This window comes from Hydra vulgaris, chromosome 04, assembly GCF_038396675.1.
Source record: "Hydra vulgaris chromosome 04, alternate assembly HydraT2T_AEP".
In the NCBI taxonomy this organism is placed as follows: Eukaryota; Metazoa; Cnidaria; class Hydrozoa; order Anthoathecata; family Hydridae; genus Hydra; species Hydra vulgaris.
The window spans coordinates 29,477,962-29,499,976 of NC_088923.1; the positions used below are offsets into that span (position 1 = coordinate 29,477,962).

General features: G+C 29.7%; 1 protein-coding gene across 1 annotated transcript in view; it reads right to left on the minus strand.

The window, feature by feature from the left end:
• The window catches only part of LOC100215220 (flap endonuclease GEN homolog 1), a 91,905-nt gene that overhangs the window by 36,022 nt on the left and 33,868 nt on the right, over positions 1-22,015 (minus strand). Inside the window, exon 5 of the mRNA XM_065796008.1 lies at positions 19,306-19,356. Within this exon, the coding sequence (XP_065652080.1) occupies positions 19,306-19,356 (51 nt within the window). The remainder of the gene's footprint in view (positions 1-19,305; positions 19,357-22,015) is intronic.

Sequence of the window (22,015 nt, forward strand, 5' to 3'; positions counted from 1 at the left end):
ACTTTTTGATAAGAAAATAAATCTATGCAAATATCTAACTCATGTAAATTTTAAGATATCGAAAAAGTTTCTTAAAGGTTTACAATTTTACTTTTCAAGTTTTCTACAAATAAGTTGAGTTTGCTGGGTATGTACTATGTATGTATATTTAGAATACAATAAACTATAAAATTTTTTTGGTTTTGCATTTTAAATGAAAAATTTTTTAAAAAAAAAAGCCAACTGATGATTTCAACTTGCCACGCGACAACCTTAACTTTTCAAAACCAGTAAGGGGGGTTTTAAAAAGTGTGTTTTTGTTAGAAGCATAATTAAAAATTGTAATTTTATATTTAAAACAAATCATTTTATTAAATTCATTTCATTTAAAAATAAAAAACTTTAATATTACCCAATAGGGTAATAAGGAAATTTAGAGTTTTACAACAATTTTACCACGCCCCCATGAAACATTCTAAACTGAGTGCGAAACAACAACAGAATTTAGAAAACCCTTAAAATAGTATAGTATTGGAAGAGCGAACTCAGGCGCTAATAACTTATTATGCATGAGGCATTGCAGGGTAGTTGGTAAAATGCGAACTGCGAAACCAGTAAAATGTGAACTTTTTTGCAAACCATGGTTCTATTGGTTGCTAATGATGTAGTTTTTATTTTTCATTTGCCTTTAAGTTTTTTATTTTATATATTTTATATATTGGTATATATTTTATTTATAAACCCCGCGAATTTTGCTATATATTATTTATAAACCCCGCGAATTTTGCTATATATATTATTTATAAACCCCGCGAATTTTGCTATATATATTATTTATAAACCCCGCGAATTTTGCTATATATTTTATTTATAAACCCCGCAAATTTTGCTATATATTTTATTTATAAACCCCGCGAATTTTGCTATATATTTTATTTATAAACCCCACGAATTTTGCTATATATTTTATTTATAAACCCCACGAATTTTGCTATATATTTTATTTATAAACCCCGCGAATATATTTTATGGACTTCAAGCAGAAGCATTAACTATATTTAAATAAAAAGAAATACAACCTAATTTAAATAAAATATATCAAATTCCATTATTTAATTTAAATAAAAAAATTGATGAGCAAAGGTTTTTTTAAATATCATAACTGTAGTGGTCATTAAAATATGTCTTGGTTCTCAAAAAAGTTTGCAATTTACAGATTTGCAGTTCGCATATTACTGACTACCGCATTGTAGATGCGCACGCAGTAAGTATTTGAATTTTTTATTTAACTTTTAAAAACCTCTGAAATATCTTTGAATCTCTCGATTATCCTTATCATAGATAACTATTGAATATACTTTTATTTATAAATAGTTTGTATATTTTGTAATTTTTTAATCTTACTTAAGTTTAGTTTTTTAATGTTTTAGTTAATGAAGTTCTGTTTTGTGGTGATGCATTAAAATTATATCTCAACAAGCTGTTAACTTTGTAGAAGCTAAGGATGACCTTATTTTAGATTAAATTGTTTTTAATTTTTTTTGTTTTTGTTAGATATTCAGTAATGTTTTATATGAATCTATTTATTTAGTAAAGTGTTATTGTCTAGTGGTGATATTCAGGTTAGATTTTATATAGTTAAATTTACTTTTAAAGAATCTTTCGAATTTACTTCTTAAAAAACTTACATTAACTTTTTTTTTTAGTTTTTAATTCAATAAATTTTTTTGTACAAAATGTTTAAAAATAACAATATTTTTATTTTTATTTCAATTTTAGTGCCATAGCTTATCACATATTGTAGGTTTTAAATTCTAATTTATATTTATCTTCAGTTTTAAATTTATATTAACGTAATGAAGTTATACATTTAACTATGGGCTGTTTAAATAAAATATGTTTAATTTTCTAAGTTGTTGTGAAGTTGCAGTTTGTATTTTTCTGTCATGGCCAATGACACGGGTTTCATAGTGGAGGGGCACAATCGTCAATTTCTGAAAAAAGTCCTCTATATCTAGAATAGGCAATAAGATTTCCCCTCAATTCATTAAAGGGATGGGATTACCCTTACTGAAAGTGAAGTGGGAGAAGTTAGAGTGGACAGTGAAATTACTTAACTACATCTTCGAATAGAGGTATTTGAACATTTTTAGTTTAATAGGTATGTTTTTCTTGATTTATTTTTTAAATTTTGTTTGTAAATAAATAAATTTGTTAAAAATACTTATTTTATTTTATTTTAATATTAATTTAAATTAATACTAAGTTAATTTTTGTTGAAAGTTATACATTTTATTTTTACACTAGACACCATCAAAATTTAAGTCAGCAAAACATGCAAAATATTAAAATGATTTAAGAACTCTGACTCTGCTCTGACTGTTTATGATTCTCCGTATCAAAATAATATATTGTCATTAATAATTTTGTGAATATTTTAAATTGAAGTTAATAATTTTCATAATAATCAACAGTTATCACTAAATTATGTATTCATAGTTATCTAATATGTACTTACAATATGAAAGAACTTAAAAATCAATTTTTCACTGTGTATGTTCTTTATTGATGTGTCCTTATCTGTTTAAGAAAACATTTTTTAGTTAAAAGTTTAGTTAAAAAAAGTTTAATTAAAAAAATTGTCTTTGCAATAAATGTCATTTCTTACAGATTTTGACTAATTTTAACAATGCTCTAGAAAAGACATCAGCAACAGGTAAATTGTTTTGTAGTGTTAATTTTTGTCATTTTAACTTCTTTTATCATGTCATAATTTTTAGTTTTTCTTATTTTAGACATATCTTACAATGCTTTTTCAGCATAGTGCAGAAAAAATAGAGGGCCCACATCTCATTAGGCACATAAGATGTGGGCTTTAATTTAGGGAAAAAGCTTCCCCCAACCTTTCATTTTTTCAATAAAGATTCCATATATGGATCCTGTATAAAGTAAAGTATGAGGAGAGAGAGAGAGTGGTGGGAAAAAACAAACGCTGCATCTATAATTAGTATTTTTGTAGTTGGTTAATCTACCAATTGTTAATTGATAATGCAAATTTAGTTAAATTTTTTTTGTAAATATATACTTATCTTTATATATTTTGCTTTGGTTATTATGTATAAATAAATTGATTTCCAGTTAATACATGTGTTGTACTTTTTCCTTTTTTCATTCAATCACTTTTTTTAGATTAATCAGATGACATGTTTGTTCAATATAGACATACAATTGAAAACTATTGAAAATTGCTATATTTTGTTAATTTGTTAATAAATAGTGTAAATAAAAATATCTTTAACTTTACAAAGCTAAAAGGCATTTTTTAAAACCACAATCCTTAATGATTCGTATTTTATCTATGTGAACGAAAGTCAAATATCTTAAATATAAACTTTAAGTTATGTAAATTATTAAAAATTATATCAAATTTTATAGATTTACTTTTACTTGAAGATTTCATTGCAGCAATATCTCTTTCTCTTTAAGATATTATATATTATTACAAACGAAAGGGAGAGAATATTTTAAAAAGCTTTTTAAACATAACATAATTTGTTTTCTGTGATACATCAATAGTTCTAACCCTTGAGGAGCAATGATACTTATTAATGAATAAATATCTACTTATTCTACTAATAATAAAGATCACATCAAATTTTGTTCTTTCAAAAATCTTGTTGTCTTCAAAGTTTTGTTTCTTCTAAGATATTATAAGTATAGTCTTTTCTTGTCCTTTAAAAGACATTGGCATATGTCAATACATGTATATTGATATACCTAGCATAAAATGCATGTATATTTCAGTGGGTTTATTATCTGGCGCAAAATTGGATTTGTCTGTTTTGTGACAATTTAGTACCTTTTTTTAAATGATTTTAATCATTTGTTGTTGTCTTCATATAAAAATTTCAAAAGGAAACCACTATATAGATTCCTTTTTGTATATGTATAATATTCTTTAATCCTTTTCCATCAAGCCAAAAATCCCCATTTTCATTCAAATATTTATATTTTGAAGTCTCAATGCAGCCTAATTACTATTATGATACTAATTTAGCAATTCTAATTTGAATAGTTTGATAAGAACACTCAATTGTATATATATATATATATATATATATATATATAGAGAGAGAGAGAGAGAGAGAGAGAGGGGGGGGGGGAAAGAGAAAGAGAAAGAGAGAGAGAGAGAGAGACACACACACACAATCAACCAAAGCATCTACCTGGTAGCATGATTTTGGTATACTTGGTATTTTATATCAGAAAATAGCAATAAAAATATCTCTAATATATGGAAAATAATTGAAAAACAAAATAATTATAAATAATTAAAACATAATTGAAAAAAAATAATAATAATAATTAATTGAAACTTAATTATAAGTAATTGAAACATAATTGAAAAAAAATAATAATAATAATTAATTGAAACTTAATTATAAGTAATTAAAACATAATTGAAAAAAAATAATAATAATAATTAATTGAAACTTAATTATAAGTAATTAAAACATAATTGAAAAAAAAAAATAATAATTAATTGAAACTTAATTATAAGTAATTAAAACATAATTGAAAAAAAAAATAATAATAATTAATTGAAACTTAATTATAAGTAATTAAAACATAATTGAAAAAAAATAATAATAATAATTAATTGAAACTTAATTATAAGTAATTAAAACATAATTGAAAAAATAATAATAATAATTAATTGAAACTTAATTATAAGTAATTAAAACATAATTGAAAAAATAATAATAATAATTAATTGAAACTTAATTATAAGTAATTGAAACATAATTGAAAAACAATAATTATTAAAAAAATCTTGCAAAATACTCTAACAATAAAAATTATTTTTATGTTATGTCAAAGTTTTAAACATAAATGTTTTAAAGCTCAGGTCTATTGGGGTATTATCATATAGTCGATTCCTGATAAGTCGAAAAACAGTCAACTCAAACATTTGTTACCTTGAACTGTTTCATTTGGTTCCTTGAAACCCTCTAATTGATTACTATTAAAATTCTCTGGTTAAGTCAAACTTCAGGTAACGCAAACTTTGTTAAGTCAAACCATTTTTTTATCCCCTTACAACAAATTCCTTTAGTTAACTTGAACCTTTAGTGTAGAAAATGAAGAAACCAAAATAACACGATTAAATATTTTTAATAAGCAATTCTATTGCCAAATAATAAGGAAGCCATTGTATTGCTTAACTTTTTCAATGTTATCTTTTGAGTGTACAGCATGAACATTTATGTAACTTCTTTTTCTGAAACATTTTTTACTCTTTTATTAGTATAACGGTGTATATTTATTAAGTATACTTTAGCGTTGAATAAAGAAAAATCACCTTAGCTCAAACTAATATCTCATATTAGCCTTAGTCCCTTGGAGATTCTATTTATCGGGAATTAACTTTATTTTAATAACTTGAGTTTTTCATAAAAAAGTGGATTAATACATCAAACAGTCAAACATACTAAAATTAAAACTTAAAAAGTTTATTTTTAAAAATTTGGCACATTAGACACATTAGTTTGCACTACTTTATTTTAAAGCATTGTGAGCTCCAAAATGCTCACAATGCTTGGAACTGTGAATTAAAGTTGGGAACCCTAAACCACAACCATTCTTATATTTGATAGTAGTACCAACTATACACAATTGATACCAACACTATTTACACTATTAACAACAATAAAAATTACTCTGTATTTACAATTCACTGTATTTCTATTTACACTTTATTGTATTTCTACTTACACTTCGCTGTATTTCTACTTACACTTCGCTGTATTTCTACTTACACTTCGCTGTATTTCTACTTACACTTCGCTGTATTTCTACTTGCACTTCGCTGTATTTCTACTTACACTTCGCTGTATTTCTACTTACACTTCGCTGTATTTCTACTTACAATTCACTGTATTTCTACTTACACTTCGCTGTATTTCTACTTACACTTCGCTGTATTTCTACTTACACTTCGCTGTATTTCTACTTACACTTCGCTGTATTTCTACTTACAATTTAACTTTAATTTTTTTCTTCCAAAATTTTCAAAAATAAATGCAACACAAAGAGAAATCATTAGTAAGTTCAATAAAAAACATAAAGTTAGGATATAAATCTTGATTTAGACTACTTATTTTTAAATCAGTTCATAAGTTTTCAGCACATTTAACTGGTTTATTATGTTTTTTATTGTTGCTGTTGTTCCTGTGGCATCTTTTTTTCTTTTCTACAAGTGCTATAATGGTTGTTGTTAAAGTTAGCAATTCTTGTTCAACCAAAACTCAATCTTGTATGACTTGCCAAATGTACTTAAAGCTTTTAAAAAACCATAAATAGTTGTTCATTACAAGTCTTAACCACATAAAATCTTTTCCTTTAAAGGGTCTCAAGTAGCAGAAACTTGATGTCATGACATTAATGTATTTAGGTATATACTGAGGTGACAAACATAGCATTTCAAGATGCAAGTAGTAAGTGTTATATGTAGACTAATTTCATGCTTATATATAGATTGATTTTATACTGTTATGATTTTGGTGTGCAAAGAATATTCCTAATTTAAAATAATACTTGTGTTGATGTTATAAAGTATCTTTAACTTACTTTCAAAAAAAGTGTTAACTTTTCTTGTTAATGTCTTCTTTTTGGTAGTCTATATTATTTGTACATCTATAGTCTATATTATTTGTACATCCATCACACTTGCACATATCAGTACAAACAAGTTCATTTTTCAAACATTTGGACCTTTTATTACTACAGTCTCCTTTTCAACAACAAATGCTCAACTCTATAAGTGCTATTGGTGCTTGCAGGTTATCAGTTATTATGGATTCAAGAGATCTGTTGTTTAATTCCCAACCATACTCCACAGGCGATGAAAGATACTGTACAGGCATGTTAGAGCATTTAAGCACTAAACATACAAAGTGACTACAGAATATATAATACTTATGAACATTCATTGTTGGCGGAAGTTGTGAAGCGCCATACTGGAATTTAGAGAAAAGGAACCCACGAAATTGTAAAAGAGTATTAACATTTTCAGTCCATTTTTTATCACCATAGACTCTAACAACAAAACATTTGATGTTATATATTGTAAATAGACCAGGTAAAGCTTCTGGTTACCAAGATTTGATAGTAAAGCTAGGGTTCCATCGTCAGCTTTAATAAATTTTTCCCACCATGATTTTTTACTGATTCCAGAAAAGAGATCAGTTTGATCACAGCCCTGTTTAAAACCAATTGCTTTGTAACATTTTTGAATCAAGATGCCACATTCCTTATCCCATCTACCAGTTCGGAAAATCATGACACATGGCAGGACTTAATAAAAGTGAACCAAAAGTAGAGAAATATCAGTATCTTGTGAATGCACAATACATTTTTCAAATGGGTTTTCTTTTGCAACGTCTATGGCATGCAGAATTACCAAAGTGTCAGCCTTTTCATGATCATGATTCATCATTTCTGCAGACAGATGTTCCACATTTGCTCCTGTTGTGTTTGAATATGTTACAATGAATCAATGTGCACTATCTATATTATTTTTCGTATATTTAGCATAGTATTCGGTAAGAGCTTGCTTGGTTTCAATGTGCCACAATAACTGCTTTAGTGACTTATTACAAATTATAGAGTCATCAGTTACCTTGTATTTAATTTCATTGTAAGAGGTGTGTTTTTTTCTTGTTCTAGACTTTAATGACTATTCCATGTATCTGTCAAAAACTAATCTTATTTCATTGCAGTTTTGAGATTTCTAAGCATGCAAATAAATTTTGCAGCAAAGCCCTAAATAATATAACAAATATGAGTATTACTATAAGTCATACATATGTCAGCTAACTTATCAATTCTACATACACAGTTTTTACAGTGAACAATACATGCAACCCCCGGAATTAGGAAAAATGAGGTTGGCAATAATTTGCAGATCCCAATCTTTTTGAGATCGGCAAAAATTATTTGATACAAAGATCTGACCTTAAAACATAGAAACGAGGTCGGCAATCTTTTGCCTACCTTAAACACTTTCAGGTCAGCATTGCCGAATGCCGACCCTAATTCCGAGGGTTGTACATGTGATATGATTGAATTAAAACAATACTGAAGACAATAAATAACATAAGCGTTACCTTCCAAGTTTTAATACTATCATCTTTATGAACTTTATTGACCAAGGTCATGTCATCAGTAATGATTGTTGATGTATTCCTTCTTCTTGTGTGGTAATCTCTAATCTTTTTGATTAAAGATTACCACACAAGAAGCAGAAATACATCAACAATTAGATGACTTCTCTGAAAAAATTCTACTTCATGCAGAAAAAATTCTGCATGAAGTCTTCTACTTCATGCAGAACTTTTTCTTTATCAGATGTGAGCAATGGATGGCCATCTTGAGTAAACATCGATTTTGGTACTGAAAACTCATAGCTACGGATGCTTTTTTTTCCAAATCAAACTCTGGGCATTTTCTTGCACTAAGTAGAAAACTAGATCATAAGAGGCGCTCTTTATTTAGTTGAATTACTTTATTACTTATCTTTTGCAACTTTGGCCTGATTTTGGAATGTTCTCAGATTTCTCATCTTCATTGGCGACCATATAGATGTCTCCTATTAATCTCTCAGAAACAAAAAAACGATAGAGCTCTTCTCCCGTCTTTCCATAATGAATAATTCGCCTGCTACTTCTTTCAGTAAAATGGCTTTGGACACAAAATTAAAAAACATCTGATTTTGTTTTAAGTTAATGCCAAATGCATCAAATGCATCAATGACTTTGTTTACAATAGATGAAATTCTTTCATTTGTAGATCCTGCAAGTTGGTAATGCCTGTTTGCAAAATTGTGATCCAATGTTTTTTTTTCACAAAAGATCTTGGGAATGGAATTTAAGCAGGAACAATAAGGTAATTTGTGTAAGACCACAATCACCCCTCCTGTTACCTAAGGCATAATTAGAACCAAAATTGCAGAAAAGAATTTCTTACTTGTTGACGTTGAAATTTTTCTTAAGATATTGCCAGGAGGTAATTTTTTTTTTTTCAGTTCAATCATTGTAGCAAGATACAGTGGTGAAAGACGTGTATAATTAAGTAGGGGATCATTGCATCAAACGAAGAAAGATGAAGTATCCAATGATTCTATCAGATGTTTAAACAAACTGAAGCAATATCTCATGCATTAACATAAAGTTGCGCAAAAACAAGCCTTGTTGAACTAATGTGTCGTCAAAATTCTTGCATTTTTCTAGAATAGTATTTGATTGGAAACATGCATTTACTCAAAGCTTCCTTGTGCAAACTCCTTGTCAATTATTGGTGGGAGTTCTTGCGCATGCTTTTTCATTAAATCACAAACCTCTGGTGAAGAAGCAAGAAACTATCCAAGTATAATTTGTTTAAGGATAGGTGAAAAACCATGAATGCTTCAATACAACATTTCATGTTTCCCTTCAAGAATCTGTCCAAGGAAAGTGGGGCCATAAACACCTGTTTCTAGGCTTCTATCAATATCTGATCTAGTCCACTTCTAATAATGTACTTTCCAATAACTTTTAAAAAAGCAAATACAATATGTAGTTCCCTAAGTCAAAAAAAAGAAATTTTCTGTGATCTCATCGTTCTGTTGCAGCTGCATGCATTTTGAATAGAGCTGAAGGTCAAGGGTCACACTGGCTTTTTTTACTCCCTGTGATGGCAACGTTAATTCCCTGAACAAGCTTTTAAGCAGTGAAAAGGTTGCTCTAATTAGTCAGTGTACCTGCATGTATCGGCAGTACATGTTGATGTACCTGGATGTATTAGCAGACTCTGTGTTACCATAGATGTAGGAATATCTGAAAGTAAGGAGCACTCCATGTTGATAATTTAAATTTCTTGTCGATCACATTAAAAAATGCCCAAATTCGATCTTTGATGCAAGATGAAGAAAGATTGACAAATGAACGTGGAGACTCAAAACTTTAAAAGTTTTCATCGGGTGGATTTGGTATAGCGCAACTATGAGTTAGATGGACAGGTGCATGTTCAAATGTAGAATACTTTGTACGCTGTATTTTGAGCATATTTTCTTTAGCATTAGAATACTTTTGAAATGCAACATATGTTGTTCAATGAAATTCAGATTTTCTGTCAGCAGTGTCGTTCTTAAAGTCAATATTATCAATAGCAAAGTACACGGCATTGATTTGTTGACATGTTTTCAATAACAGTGTTTATTAAACCATTTACAATCTTTAAAACACCAGCTTCTTATTACAGGTTTCTTTATGCACATGTAATCTGAGGCCAACTGAAAAAGGTGTTTTAGTGACATCTCTAAAATCATTTTCTGCTTTTGAGCAATGTGAGATTTGCTTCTTGGTTTTTGCTGCCTTTACAATAATTTGTGAAGTGTTATCAACATGGTTATTAATGGGTTTTTTTCAACATAACTTGAGTTTACATTTTTTTTTAGTCCAAGTATCACCCATCTTAGCAAAGAAATCAAAGACGCTGGAGTATTAAAACCAATGAAATTTCCGTCAAACTTTCATTTTCTCTGCTGCAGGACTTCTTTCAGAAATATTTTTGCTGCCTTGAAAATTGTGGCTTAATAATCCGGATTGTTTTTAAGGGTATCTACCACCTTAGCTTGGTATTAGCTAGAGCAAAGCTGTTCGGATTTTTTACGGCACGGAGGTCGTAAAAAAGTTATTCCTAGCACATTTTCTTGAGTATTATTAAGTAATGTTTATAATTTACCTCAGTCAGGCCACTATTCCCAATTAAGTTATTGTAAGTTTTATTGATGTTGTTTATACCCATAGAAAAACCATCTTTTAAGTTTAAATCGACTAAACTAATGATTTCTAAATCTGCAATAACATATCCAATGTCATCCAATTCTTGAATTTCTTCTTTAGTTGTTGTCAAATTAACAGATCTCTGCGCTGTTACCCAACACTTCAAGTGGTATTTAACATCATTTGCAACAGCTTCATCAGGACTTGGGATATTGTTCATTCTAAGAAAGAATTCTTGATCATGAAACAATTTAAAAACTTTTAACATTTTTTTCCTAGTCTCTGTAAACAGTTTCAGGATTGCTAGCAATAAATTTACTGTGTTGTTTAAACAAATGTTGCAAGCTTATTTGACGGGTGAACTTTTTGTAACAAGTTATTTTCATACAGTTACCCGTGTTACCGTGTTGTACTTCTCTTACTTGGTAGCGATCTATTAACTTTTAAAAACAACTTAAAGAACATACCCAAAATGCAACTCATGTCTTTAAAGGATGCAAGATGTAAAAATTTGTGGATTTATATCTTTGCTTAGATATACGAAAAAATTATCTTAACCAAAAATATTAACTTTGAAAAACAGAAATTTGAAAAAGTTTTTTTTATTATTTTATTTTTTCATAATTCTACCTATAAAAATGCAGCAATTCAAATGTTTTAATTTTGTTCTCAGTTTTTATAAACGTTTGCTGTGAGAAACCAATATGGACATGTTATTGCTGTTTTAGATTTTAAATATTAATAACAAATGGACAAAGAACAAAAAATAAGAAAACTTATTTTTGATTTTACTAAATGCATTGTTTGAGAGAGGATTGTAACCACAATTAAGTAGCCTCCTTGTCTGTAGTGGTCTTAAACAACCAAACGTACAAGAACAAACAAGAAATTTTTAGAGATAAAAAAATCAAATCAGGAGAAACAAAATTAAAGAGAAACATTTTTCCAGGAATTACTTTTTTCAAAGTAATTCCTTTGAATTTGAAAAAAAAATCTAATATTCCGGATATTTCTTTCAACTTTTAGTTTTTCCAGGTTTCAAAAAAGTTTTATGTAAATACATATTTAAATATATATTTTTGCAATTTATTTTCTTTCTAATTTTTCAGTCAGTCCTATGAAAAAAATAAAAAGTTTCACAAAAATTGAGAAAGCCATCTGATTAAAGCTAAATTATAATAAGTATGAGGAAATTCATTGGTGCAAATCCACTCCATGTATGATTTAAAAAGCTGTGTAGTGTTGAAAACATTTACTTTAATGATGAATTAAAAAAAAATTGTTTTACATAGTTTCATCACTTGGATAGACCAATATAAACTCTGTTCAGTGTGTTTGGGAATAATGCTTGTATTTACTGAACAATTACAGGTTAGGTTTTTTTTTTTAATTTTCTAAGATTTTGACATTTTTTTTGTCTAAAATTTTTATGGTTTTTTCAAAGTTTTTTTGTATAGCTGTAACTCATTTTACTGGTATTTGGTTAAATAACTATTTCGAGGGGTTATAGATAAAGAAATAATCATAAAAAGTGATGAAAAATGTTTATTGATTAGGTTAATAATAATTTTTTGATATATATATATATATATATATATATATATATATATATATATATATATATATATATATATATATATCTCAGTCTACTGTGTCAGTCTACTCTATCAGTCAAATAGTTAGGTTATTACTCAATTAGCTGTCAATTATTGAAAAGTGTGGTTGGAGTAAGTTCAAAATTGATTCCAATTATTAATTTTTGGAACAATTTTTTGCAAGTTTTTCGAGTTCAGAACTATTGAAACCTAAATATTGGTTAATAGTTCAATTAGTTATAGTTAATAATTTATTATTTTTGCTAATTTTAATGCATAAATCCTGACTTGTAACCATTCTCACATCTTATTGATTTTTTTTAATATAAGCAAGTCTGCAGACTTAACCCCTAGAAAAAGTAGGGAAGTAAAAACCTTACTTCTTCATTCTACACATTCTCAGAGAGAGATAGCAGCAATTGCAAGTGCTTCAAAGTCAGTAGTAAGCCGAATTAAAAGAAGACTTGATACAAATTTGCCTCTAGAACCAGACCGTGTCAGCAAAAGTGGCAGAAAAAGAATCACTACTCCATGTTGTTACCGTAAAATTAGAGACATCTGTCTTAAAAAAAAAAAAAGTGTGACTCAACTAGCTACAATGATAAACAATGAAGGAATTAACGCCTCCAAAAGGATGGTTCAGAGATGGCTGAAGAGAATTTAATGGGTCATTCTCCAACCACAAAACCACATTTAACTGAAACTAGGAAAAAAAAGCGACTAGAATGGGCTAGAAAATATATGACTATTGAAGACTGGAGTAGAGTAAATATAATTTATAATATTGTAAGAAACCAGAAAAATTTAAGGTTAATAACTTTACAATATCTTTGAAATGTTTTACAGGTCTGCTTCTTGGACAAATCAACATTTCAAATTTTGATGGACAAAAGTTCGTTTGTTTGACAATGCCCAGGAGAAAAATTCCACCAGGACTGCCTTTTGGAAAAGGTTAAACATCCTGTGAGTATTATGTTGTGGTCTGTGATCTCAGCCAAGGGTATGGGCCTTTACATTGTGGAAAGGACCATGAGGCAGGACCAGTACAAGCGAGTACTGGAAAACAGGCTCCTAGGTCCAAGAATGGTTCCCTGGTAATAAAGAGTATATGTTCATGCATAACTCAGCACCATGCCATAAAGCTAGAGGTGTTACAGCATTTCTAACTGAAAAAAAAGTTCGTGTTTTGCCATGGCCAGGGAATTTACCTGATATGAACCCCATAGAAAATCTATGGGAGTTCACAAAATGAGAAATTACCAAAGAAATCATCACTACCAAGCAGCAATTGATAGAAACCCTTTTAGGAGAGTTATAGCAACCCCAGTGCTCCCCTCCCTCCAACACAATGCAAAAGTCTGCATAGAAAGCATGCCCCAATGCCTGAAAGCCATTATTGTAGCAAAGAGTGGCATTACAAAATATTTAGATTATTACCTTATTTGTTATGTTAAAACTTTTTATAAAAAAATAAATAGCTATGAATAAGTAATTATGTTGTTTTATATTCTAAATTAAGCTCTCTAACAATAAAAAAAATAAAAAAATAACTACAAGATGTGTATTTATTCATTAAAGTAGTTTACACTTTAAAATTACTTAAAAAATAAAGTGTCCCTAATAATTTGGCAACCTATTGTATATATATATATATATATATATATATATATATATATATATATATATATATATATATATATATATATATATATATATATATATATATATATATATATATATATATATATATATATATATATATATTGTAGTTGTATGATTTAGTGATAAACACTAAACTCTTGATCGTTGTAGAGTGCTCAATATTTAAGAAAATATATATTTTTTCAAAAACAGAGCGTTTTATACTTAAATTTTAGAAAAAACAACTTTTAATGGAACTTAAATGGAAGTTTCATGCCTATCGGCAATCATCAGCCATGAAGTACAAAATCAAAAATATAAAAAACCGTTTAAAAATTACAAACTACGGTAGAATGAGTTGTGACGTTATAGTACAAGAAGACGTAATGGAAAACTAATCTCCGCCATCAAATAATGAAAGGAGAAATTTATTTTTGTTTCTGCATTTAGAGACTAACTTGCCTCTTTTGTTTAGTAGATTGTTTCCTTTGTAAAATAATATAAGCTTAAAAACTTTTGACGCAGGATTGTATGATTTACAGCATTTAATAATACTCAATTTAATTGAAGTTGTGAAATTGTTTTCTTTTAATCCCCATACTTCCTTAGACAACTCAATGTCGTTTTTGTATTTTTTTATGTTAAAAGATTTTTGATGGTTTGCATAACATAGCTTAAATGCCATACTGCAAGCCTGAAAATAACCTAAACTATGTGCATGCTGATTCCAACCATCCACCTAGCATAATAAATAATCTTCCAAAAAAATCGAGCTAAGATTGTCTGCCAACTCATCAAGTGAAGTTATTTTTAATAAATCGACACACCTTTATGAAGAGGCATTAAAGCAATCGGGATACACTTATAAGTTGACATATAAACCAAGCACAAAAAATGTTCCAAAAAATAACCACAAACGAAACATAATCTGGTACAATCCTCCATTTAGTAAAAATTTTACAAGCAAAATTGGTCAACGCTTTTTAACCCTAATTGACAAGCATTTTCCTACAAACTACAAACTACACAAAATATTTAACAGAAACACAATTAAGATAAGCTACTCCTGTATGCCAAACATCAAATCTATCATTAACTCACACAACAAAAATGTTTTATATGGTGATGTAAAATTATCAAAAAAAGCCTGCAATTGCATTAAAAAATCTCTTTGTCCAGTGAACAGCAATTGCTTGTCTAATAACATTGTTTACCAAGCCACCGTAAGCTCAAATAAACCTCAATACAATGATAAAGTGTACATTGGGATAAGGGAAACCTCATTTAAGCTACGATATGCAAACCATCAAAAATCTTTTAACATAAAAAAATACAAAAATGACACTGAGTTGTCTAAGGAAGTATGGGGATTAAAAGAAAACAATTTCACAACTTTAATCAAATGGAGTATTATTAAATGCTGTAAATCATACAATCCTGCGTCAAAAATTTGTAAGCTTTGTTTAAATGAGAAGTTCGAAACGGTTTTTTTAAACGGTTTTTATATTTTTGATTTTGTACTTCATGGCTGATGATTGCCGATAGGCATGAAACTTTAAGTTACATTAAAAGTTGTTTTTTCTAAAATTTAAGTATATATATATATATATATATATATATATATATATATATATATATATATATATATATATATATATATATATATATATATATATATATATATATAGTATATACAGTATTGGACAAAACGAGTGCAACCAAATAATGCTATTTTAGTTTCTTTATATAAAAGTGCTGCATTTTTTCAATTTAGAGAAATAACTATGTAACTGTTTAGAGACAAAGTTTTCCAAGTTTTATTCATCACAAAGTTCATTATTTGTACACGAAAATTAATAAATTAATCAAAAGTATTAAAAAAAAGTTGATTTCCTTCTGGACAAAACAAGTGCAACTCGACAAAATGTTGACCAAGCTGTATTTCGCTATCAATATTTCGTAGCGAATCCTTTGTTGTCGATCATAGCCTTGCATCTTTGAGGCATAGATTCGATCAGGTGATCAATGAGACTTTGTGGAATCGCTGCCTAGGCCAGTTGTACTTATTACAAACACCTTCACGATTAATTCTGCGGTTGACGATCTCCCACAGGTTCTCGATAGGGTTGAGATCCAGAGATTGAGGCGGCCAATCCATTACCGATAGGTGGTTGTCTTGAAACCACTGCTTAACTACTTTTGCAGTGTGTTTCGGATCGTTGTCTTGCTAAAAAACCCATTTTATTGGCATATTCCATTCAGCATGAGGTAACATAACATCTTTCAGGATATTTTTTTACATGAATCGGTCCATTATAACATTGTTTCGATGTATTGGACCTAGACCGTTAGCAGAAAAACACCCCCAGACCATTACATTGCCTCCACCCTGCTTCATGTTCTTATGGCAGTAACGTAAATCAAGGCATTTTCCGGCCGTTCGACGTACACGGCAAATGCCATCGCTCCCAATGATGTTGAACTTCGATTCATCACTGAAGAGGACAGTTCGCCATTTCTGCACATTCCAGTCAATATGAGATGAAGCAAACAGGAGTCTTTTCTTCTGGTTTTTTAATGAAATCAGCGGTTTCTTTGCAGGGCGTCGAGAAAACAATCCGGCTTCAACAGCATGTCGTCTGATTGTTCGGTCCGATACAAGCAGCTCTAATTGCTTTTGTATCTCGACTGATGATATCCAGGGATCCTTCTTGACGGATTTGACGATCATAGAATCCTCTCTAGAAGTGGTGGAACGCGGTCTTCCACCTTTGTTATCTGCTGCCAACTTCCCCGTAGAACGATATTTGAAACATAGTCTTGATACGGTCCATTTTTTCACGCGATATTTATCACAAATACTTTTTTGTGACATTCCACTTACGTAATTGCCAATAATTTTCTTTCTTAGTTCCAATCCAAGACTGTCGGGAGCCATTTTTGCACTTGAAGTCATAAAAATAATAAAAATAAATAATCACGCTTCTCAAGGCTTACCGTGTTACATTTACCTTGTGATGATACAATAATGCTCTGTGGAACACAACGTCTTGGTTGGATGTGGACTGTATTGATCTAACAAAACACTTGTTGTATTTCACTTCTTGTATTGATGTTCTTCGATAAAACACTTTGATAAAACTCACTTCGATAAAATGTCTTGATAATACTGACTGATTGACTTCCATATACTGACTGAATTACATGTCGATTTACATGTCTCTTATATAGTAAAATGAACCTGTGTGAACCTGTTCTGCAAGATTCTAGATGCTACTTTTCGATGCTTCTGGATGCGTCTGGATGCTTCTGAATGTTTCTGGATATTTCTGGATGCTACTGGATGCTTCCAGATGCTTCTTCTGGAAACTTCTGGAAGCTTCTGCATGCTTCTGGGTACTTCCTTTAATTATTAAAAAACTTCCGTGATGTTGACACGGACCAGACTTAAGAAAATGAAACAAACCAAAAAAGTTGCACTTGTTTTTTCCGCTGCAAAATGGCACTTGTCAACGAAATTCTGCCTGTGTGCTGTCACCTGTCAGCTGATTGCTCATGTCATGGCATGCTATGACTCCAGGCTCCTGAACTGTTTGCTGTGGTAGTATAGTTTGTTTCGTTTTTAAGACATGTAAAATTAGGAACACTTTTTAGCATTGTTCGATGTTGGTTGCAAATGTTTTGTCCAATACTGTATATATAAAATCTTACTTTTCAATGTCTACTATAAATTCTACTTTTTACTTTAAGTTATAAGGTCGAGTAAGATTAAGTAAGGAGTCTAAAGATTTTTAATCTGCAAAAAAAACAATGTTTCTTTTTGTCTAACATTTGTTGTTTTAATCCTAAGTTTAGAAAAAAGGTCATAGCAACACACATAGCAACGGAGGAATGCACTTTTTTTGTGCTTTTTTAGAACTTCTGTTTCAAATACAGATTAAGAAAAAAGGCAAAAAAAAAAAGAAAAACAAAAAAAGAAGCATCTGTTTTGTCAACAATAAATATCAATTTTCCCATTCCCAAAACTCCAAAGCATCACATAAATTTCATCTTCCATGCTTTAAAGTACCTTGCAAACAACTAAATTTTAATACTTTTCCTCTTTTTTTGCCATACTTTCTAGACTTAATTCAATGAAACGAGTTTATATTTTCATTCATCTAACCAAAAGGCATTTTTCCAATATGATATAATCTTTTTTTTTTTTTGTACTTCTATTTAAACATATCGACGTTTCATTTGCTTTGCAGTTAATTTTGATTTCTTTTATATTAATAAAACTGTTTAGTTATAATTTAATTACTAATGCTTTTAAAAACAGTTTATAAATTAGTTAATACATTTGTTTACTTCTTTATAAAAAGAACATTATCATTTTTATTATTATTATTTTTTATTTATACTGGTTACCATCTTATTTCTTTAAAAGTACCATCTGTGAAAAATAGACTGCTATGGATAGATTTTTAAAAAGTAGCAAGAAATAAAAAATGCTATGAAACTTGCTATAAATCATAAAATCTATTTTAGATAAACATATTAGAAACATTCTAGGTTGTTATCACCTAGAACTTTTTAGAATACTTTTAAAGGTATTGTTACAAGAATAATTGGTAGTATCTTACATGCTAAGATTATAGTTCAAATTGAACTCATACAGAGATTAAAAATGCAGATTAAAAATCATTACTTTTTATTTTAAGTTATAAGGTAGATTAAGCAAGACATTAATGACAAACAAATAAAATGTGTAAAAACAGAATTTTAATTTGTGCCATTAAAAAAACACAAAGTAATTAAGTCATTTTAAATAGTTTACTTAGAATTTATAGAAAAGTATTCAAAGCATGGAAAACACAATCAGCAACGAATTAAAAAAACTGTTAAAATGTTTTAAAGATCTTTTTATAACTCCGAAACACAAACATTGACAAAGAAGGTTGCTGCGCAGAGGTACCAAAGAATTTAACCAATGGAGCTATTTAACATGAATGTGTTTTGCTATTACAAATAATTTTTTTATTTTTTAAAATGCGTTTGGTTCTGAAAGTTATCAAGTATTTATAAACTAGATTAAAACATTTTTTAAAACTTAAAAGTCTTAAATTTATCAAAACGACCAAGTGAAACAAATGGATCAATAACTAAATTCTTAAATTTACCAGAATGACCAAGTGAAGCAGGTCCAAGAACAGATCTGCTCTTGGTTGATCATCATGGTTTTTCACTGAAAGAATTTAGAAACTTAAATTAAAAAAACTTTATACCTTGTCTAGTGAATACTCTGGTGTCCAGCCAAGTTTATCTTTTAAGAACTTCTAAAATAAATGAGGTACTATGACATTTTTTAAAACAAAAAAAAACAAAAAACTTTTAAAAAAAGGTTCAAATGTTAAAAAATCAAAACTGCAAATTTTTTAGAAATAAATGGATAAGTTAAAGAAAGTCACTGAATAGTGACTAGTGCATAAATCACTGAATATTGAAAGTATTAATTAAAATTAATCAGTACGTTTGTGTTGTCTGTTTATGTTAATTTGTATGTTTGCGCTCTGTCTGAACCTCTGGTACGGTGTTTACTCACTCATAAATTACTTTATGTTTTCTGTTTAAATGTTTGAATGTCCTGTTTAAATGTTTGAATCTGTTTTGATGTGGTGTGATTACCTAACTAAACACTCCAACAATAAAACCTACACTCTTATCTCTAGTATTTTGTTAGATGTAATATTTTTCTTAATGCATTTCCAAAATATTATGCCCGATGTTTTGAGGTACTGTTTGCAGGAAGTAGGTTCTTTTAATTACTCCAGGTCAAGTCAGGTTTAGGATCATTATGATCACCCTGCTACTGGTATTATGTAACCCAGTACTACCAGCCCTGCTGTACAGTACCATGCCCTGTTGTACAGTACCATGCCCTGCTGCCTTGTAGAGTGTGCTTTTTTAGGCAAAGGCTGGGAGAAATAAACTCCAACATAAAAATCCGCTGCCTTGGTCTTTACTTTAGGGGAAAGCAGAATAATTCTGTTGACCAGCCTTGAACCTCTTCTTCATCTATTAGGCTGACATAGATGTAAACCTGCATTACATTGTTTCCTGCCTAGGATGATGAATGCTGGATCTTCTTGACTCTTCTCATAGGTTTTTGTTTGTGCCTCCTTGATAGTGGCTATGCAACTCTTCCTGTTATCTCCTAATGATGGTACAGCTCTAAAACTCAATTTAATGGTCCTGAGTCCGACTGGTAGTATGGTTTCCTGAACTCTGTGGTAGCTCTTAGAGAGGCTGCTTCCATTAACAGCTGCAAAGTATTAGAGTATTAACAGTACCATGTTGATGGTGTCCCTGTTAATGCTTTTGGTGAGGTTGGTGTTTGTTGAGGCTGCATAAGGAGCCCTATTTTACGACTTAGGGTTAATTAACAGGAATGAGAAAATTGCATAGCTCATTGCTTAGGAGATCTTGCTCTATTTATGAATGAGTCAAGTTCTCTTTAAACTTAAAACATGGCAAAAATAACCTAAAATAATAAACATAAAAAACCATCCCCACCACCTAACTGTTTTAATATACTTTTTACTAATATTCATGGTCTGCGAAGAAACCTTTCATCGGTTGAATCTTACCTCTTGCAAAATTCACCAGAGTTGCTTGCTCTTAGTGAGACTAATTTAAATTCTGCTATTCTTCTTCTGATCTCAGTGTTGATGGGTACTATCATTTGATTTGCAAAAACTCCAATAGTCACATGCTTGACTTGGGGATATACATAGACATCAATTCACCTATTTTTCGTGAAATCAGGTTCAAATCCTTTGACCATTCCTTCATGTGCTTCCGCTAGTTCTTCTTCATTCTTTCTTTCATCACCTTTCTCTTTGTTTTTTATTGTTCTCCTTCTTCCCAAGAATGCACTCTTTTAGATGTAATTTCTGATCAAATTGACCATCCTCTCTCTCTTTACCCTTCTGCCAATATTGTTGTTATTGGTTAAATACTGAATGGCTCGACTCACTGACCCTACAACATCACTGACCCTACTGACACTAAAGCCTGTTCTGCATTTCTCAATTTTTAACTCAGATAGTTAACTTTGTGACTTGTTTTTCTGACAACCCTAATCATTTGTCTTCTCTCCTTGATTTATTTCTGGTCTATGATCCTAGCTTGTGTTTAGTTTCTCCTTTTCCTCCATGAGGTGGTTCTGACTTGCAATGATCTCTTTAAATCTTTTATCTCATACTTCCTTTTCTGACTCTCCCTACCATCGCACTACTTACTGGGATTCTTTTTGTGATTTTCGTTGGGTTGATGTCTTTTCCCTCTAAGCTGAAAATTGCGTCTTTTATGTAATCTCCTGGATTCAGGCAGGAATGGAAGTTTTTGTTCCTTCTTATCATTTCCAAGTCAAACCTCATTCTACTCCATGGTTTTCACGCTCTCGTGCAGCTGCTATATTTAATCATAATCATTTTTTTCATCTTTTTCAAAAGAACTACTCTTTTGAGAACAAACAGCTATTTATTATTGCAAAAAATTGATGTAAAAAGGTGCTGTCTAACGCTATGCTCTATTATTCTCAGTTCACTAAATCTATTATCTTATCTAAGAAGTTAGGGTCTAGAGACTTTTAGAAAATCTTTAACAGCGTCATGAACAAGGGCAGGTCTAACATTCCATCTCTCATTTATGGGACTGATCTTATTACCTCTCCCAAGAATGACACAGAACTATTTGCAAAGAACCTTTCATCAAATTCAACTCTTGAATTTTATGGCCATTCTCTTTCTTCCATTCCAATTGAACAGGCTAACCTATTGTTAGACACTCAAATCACTCCAGCTTCCATTGTTAAAGTCATATCTCTATTAAACTCTTCTACGGCTTCTGGTCCAGACAATATTTCTGTCATAGTCTTACAAAATTGTTCTCCAGAACTCTTTTCGATTCTCTCTAAACTATTTAATAAATGCT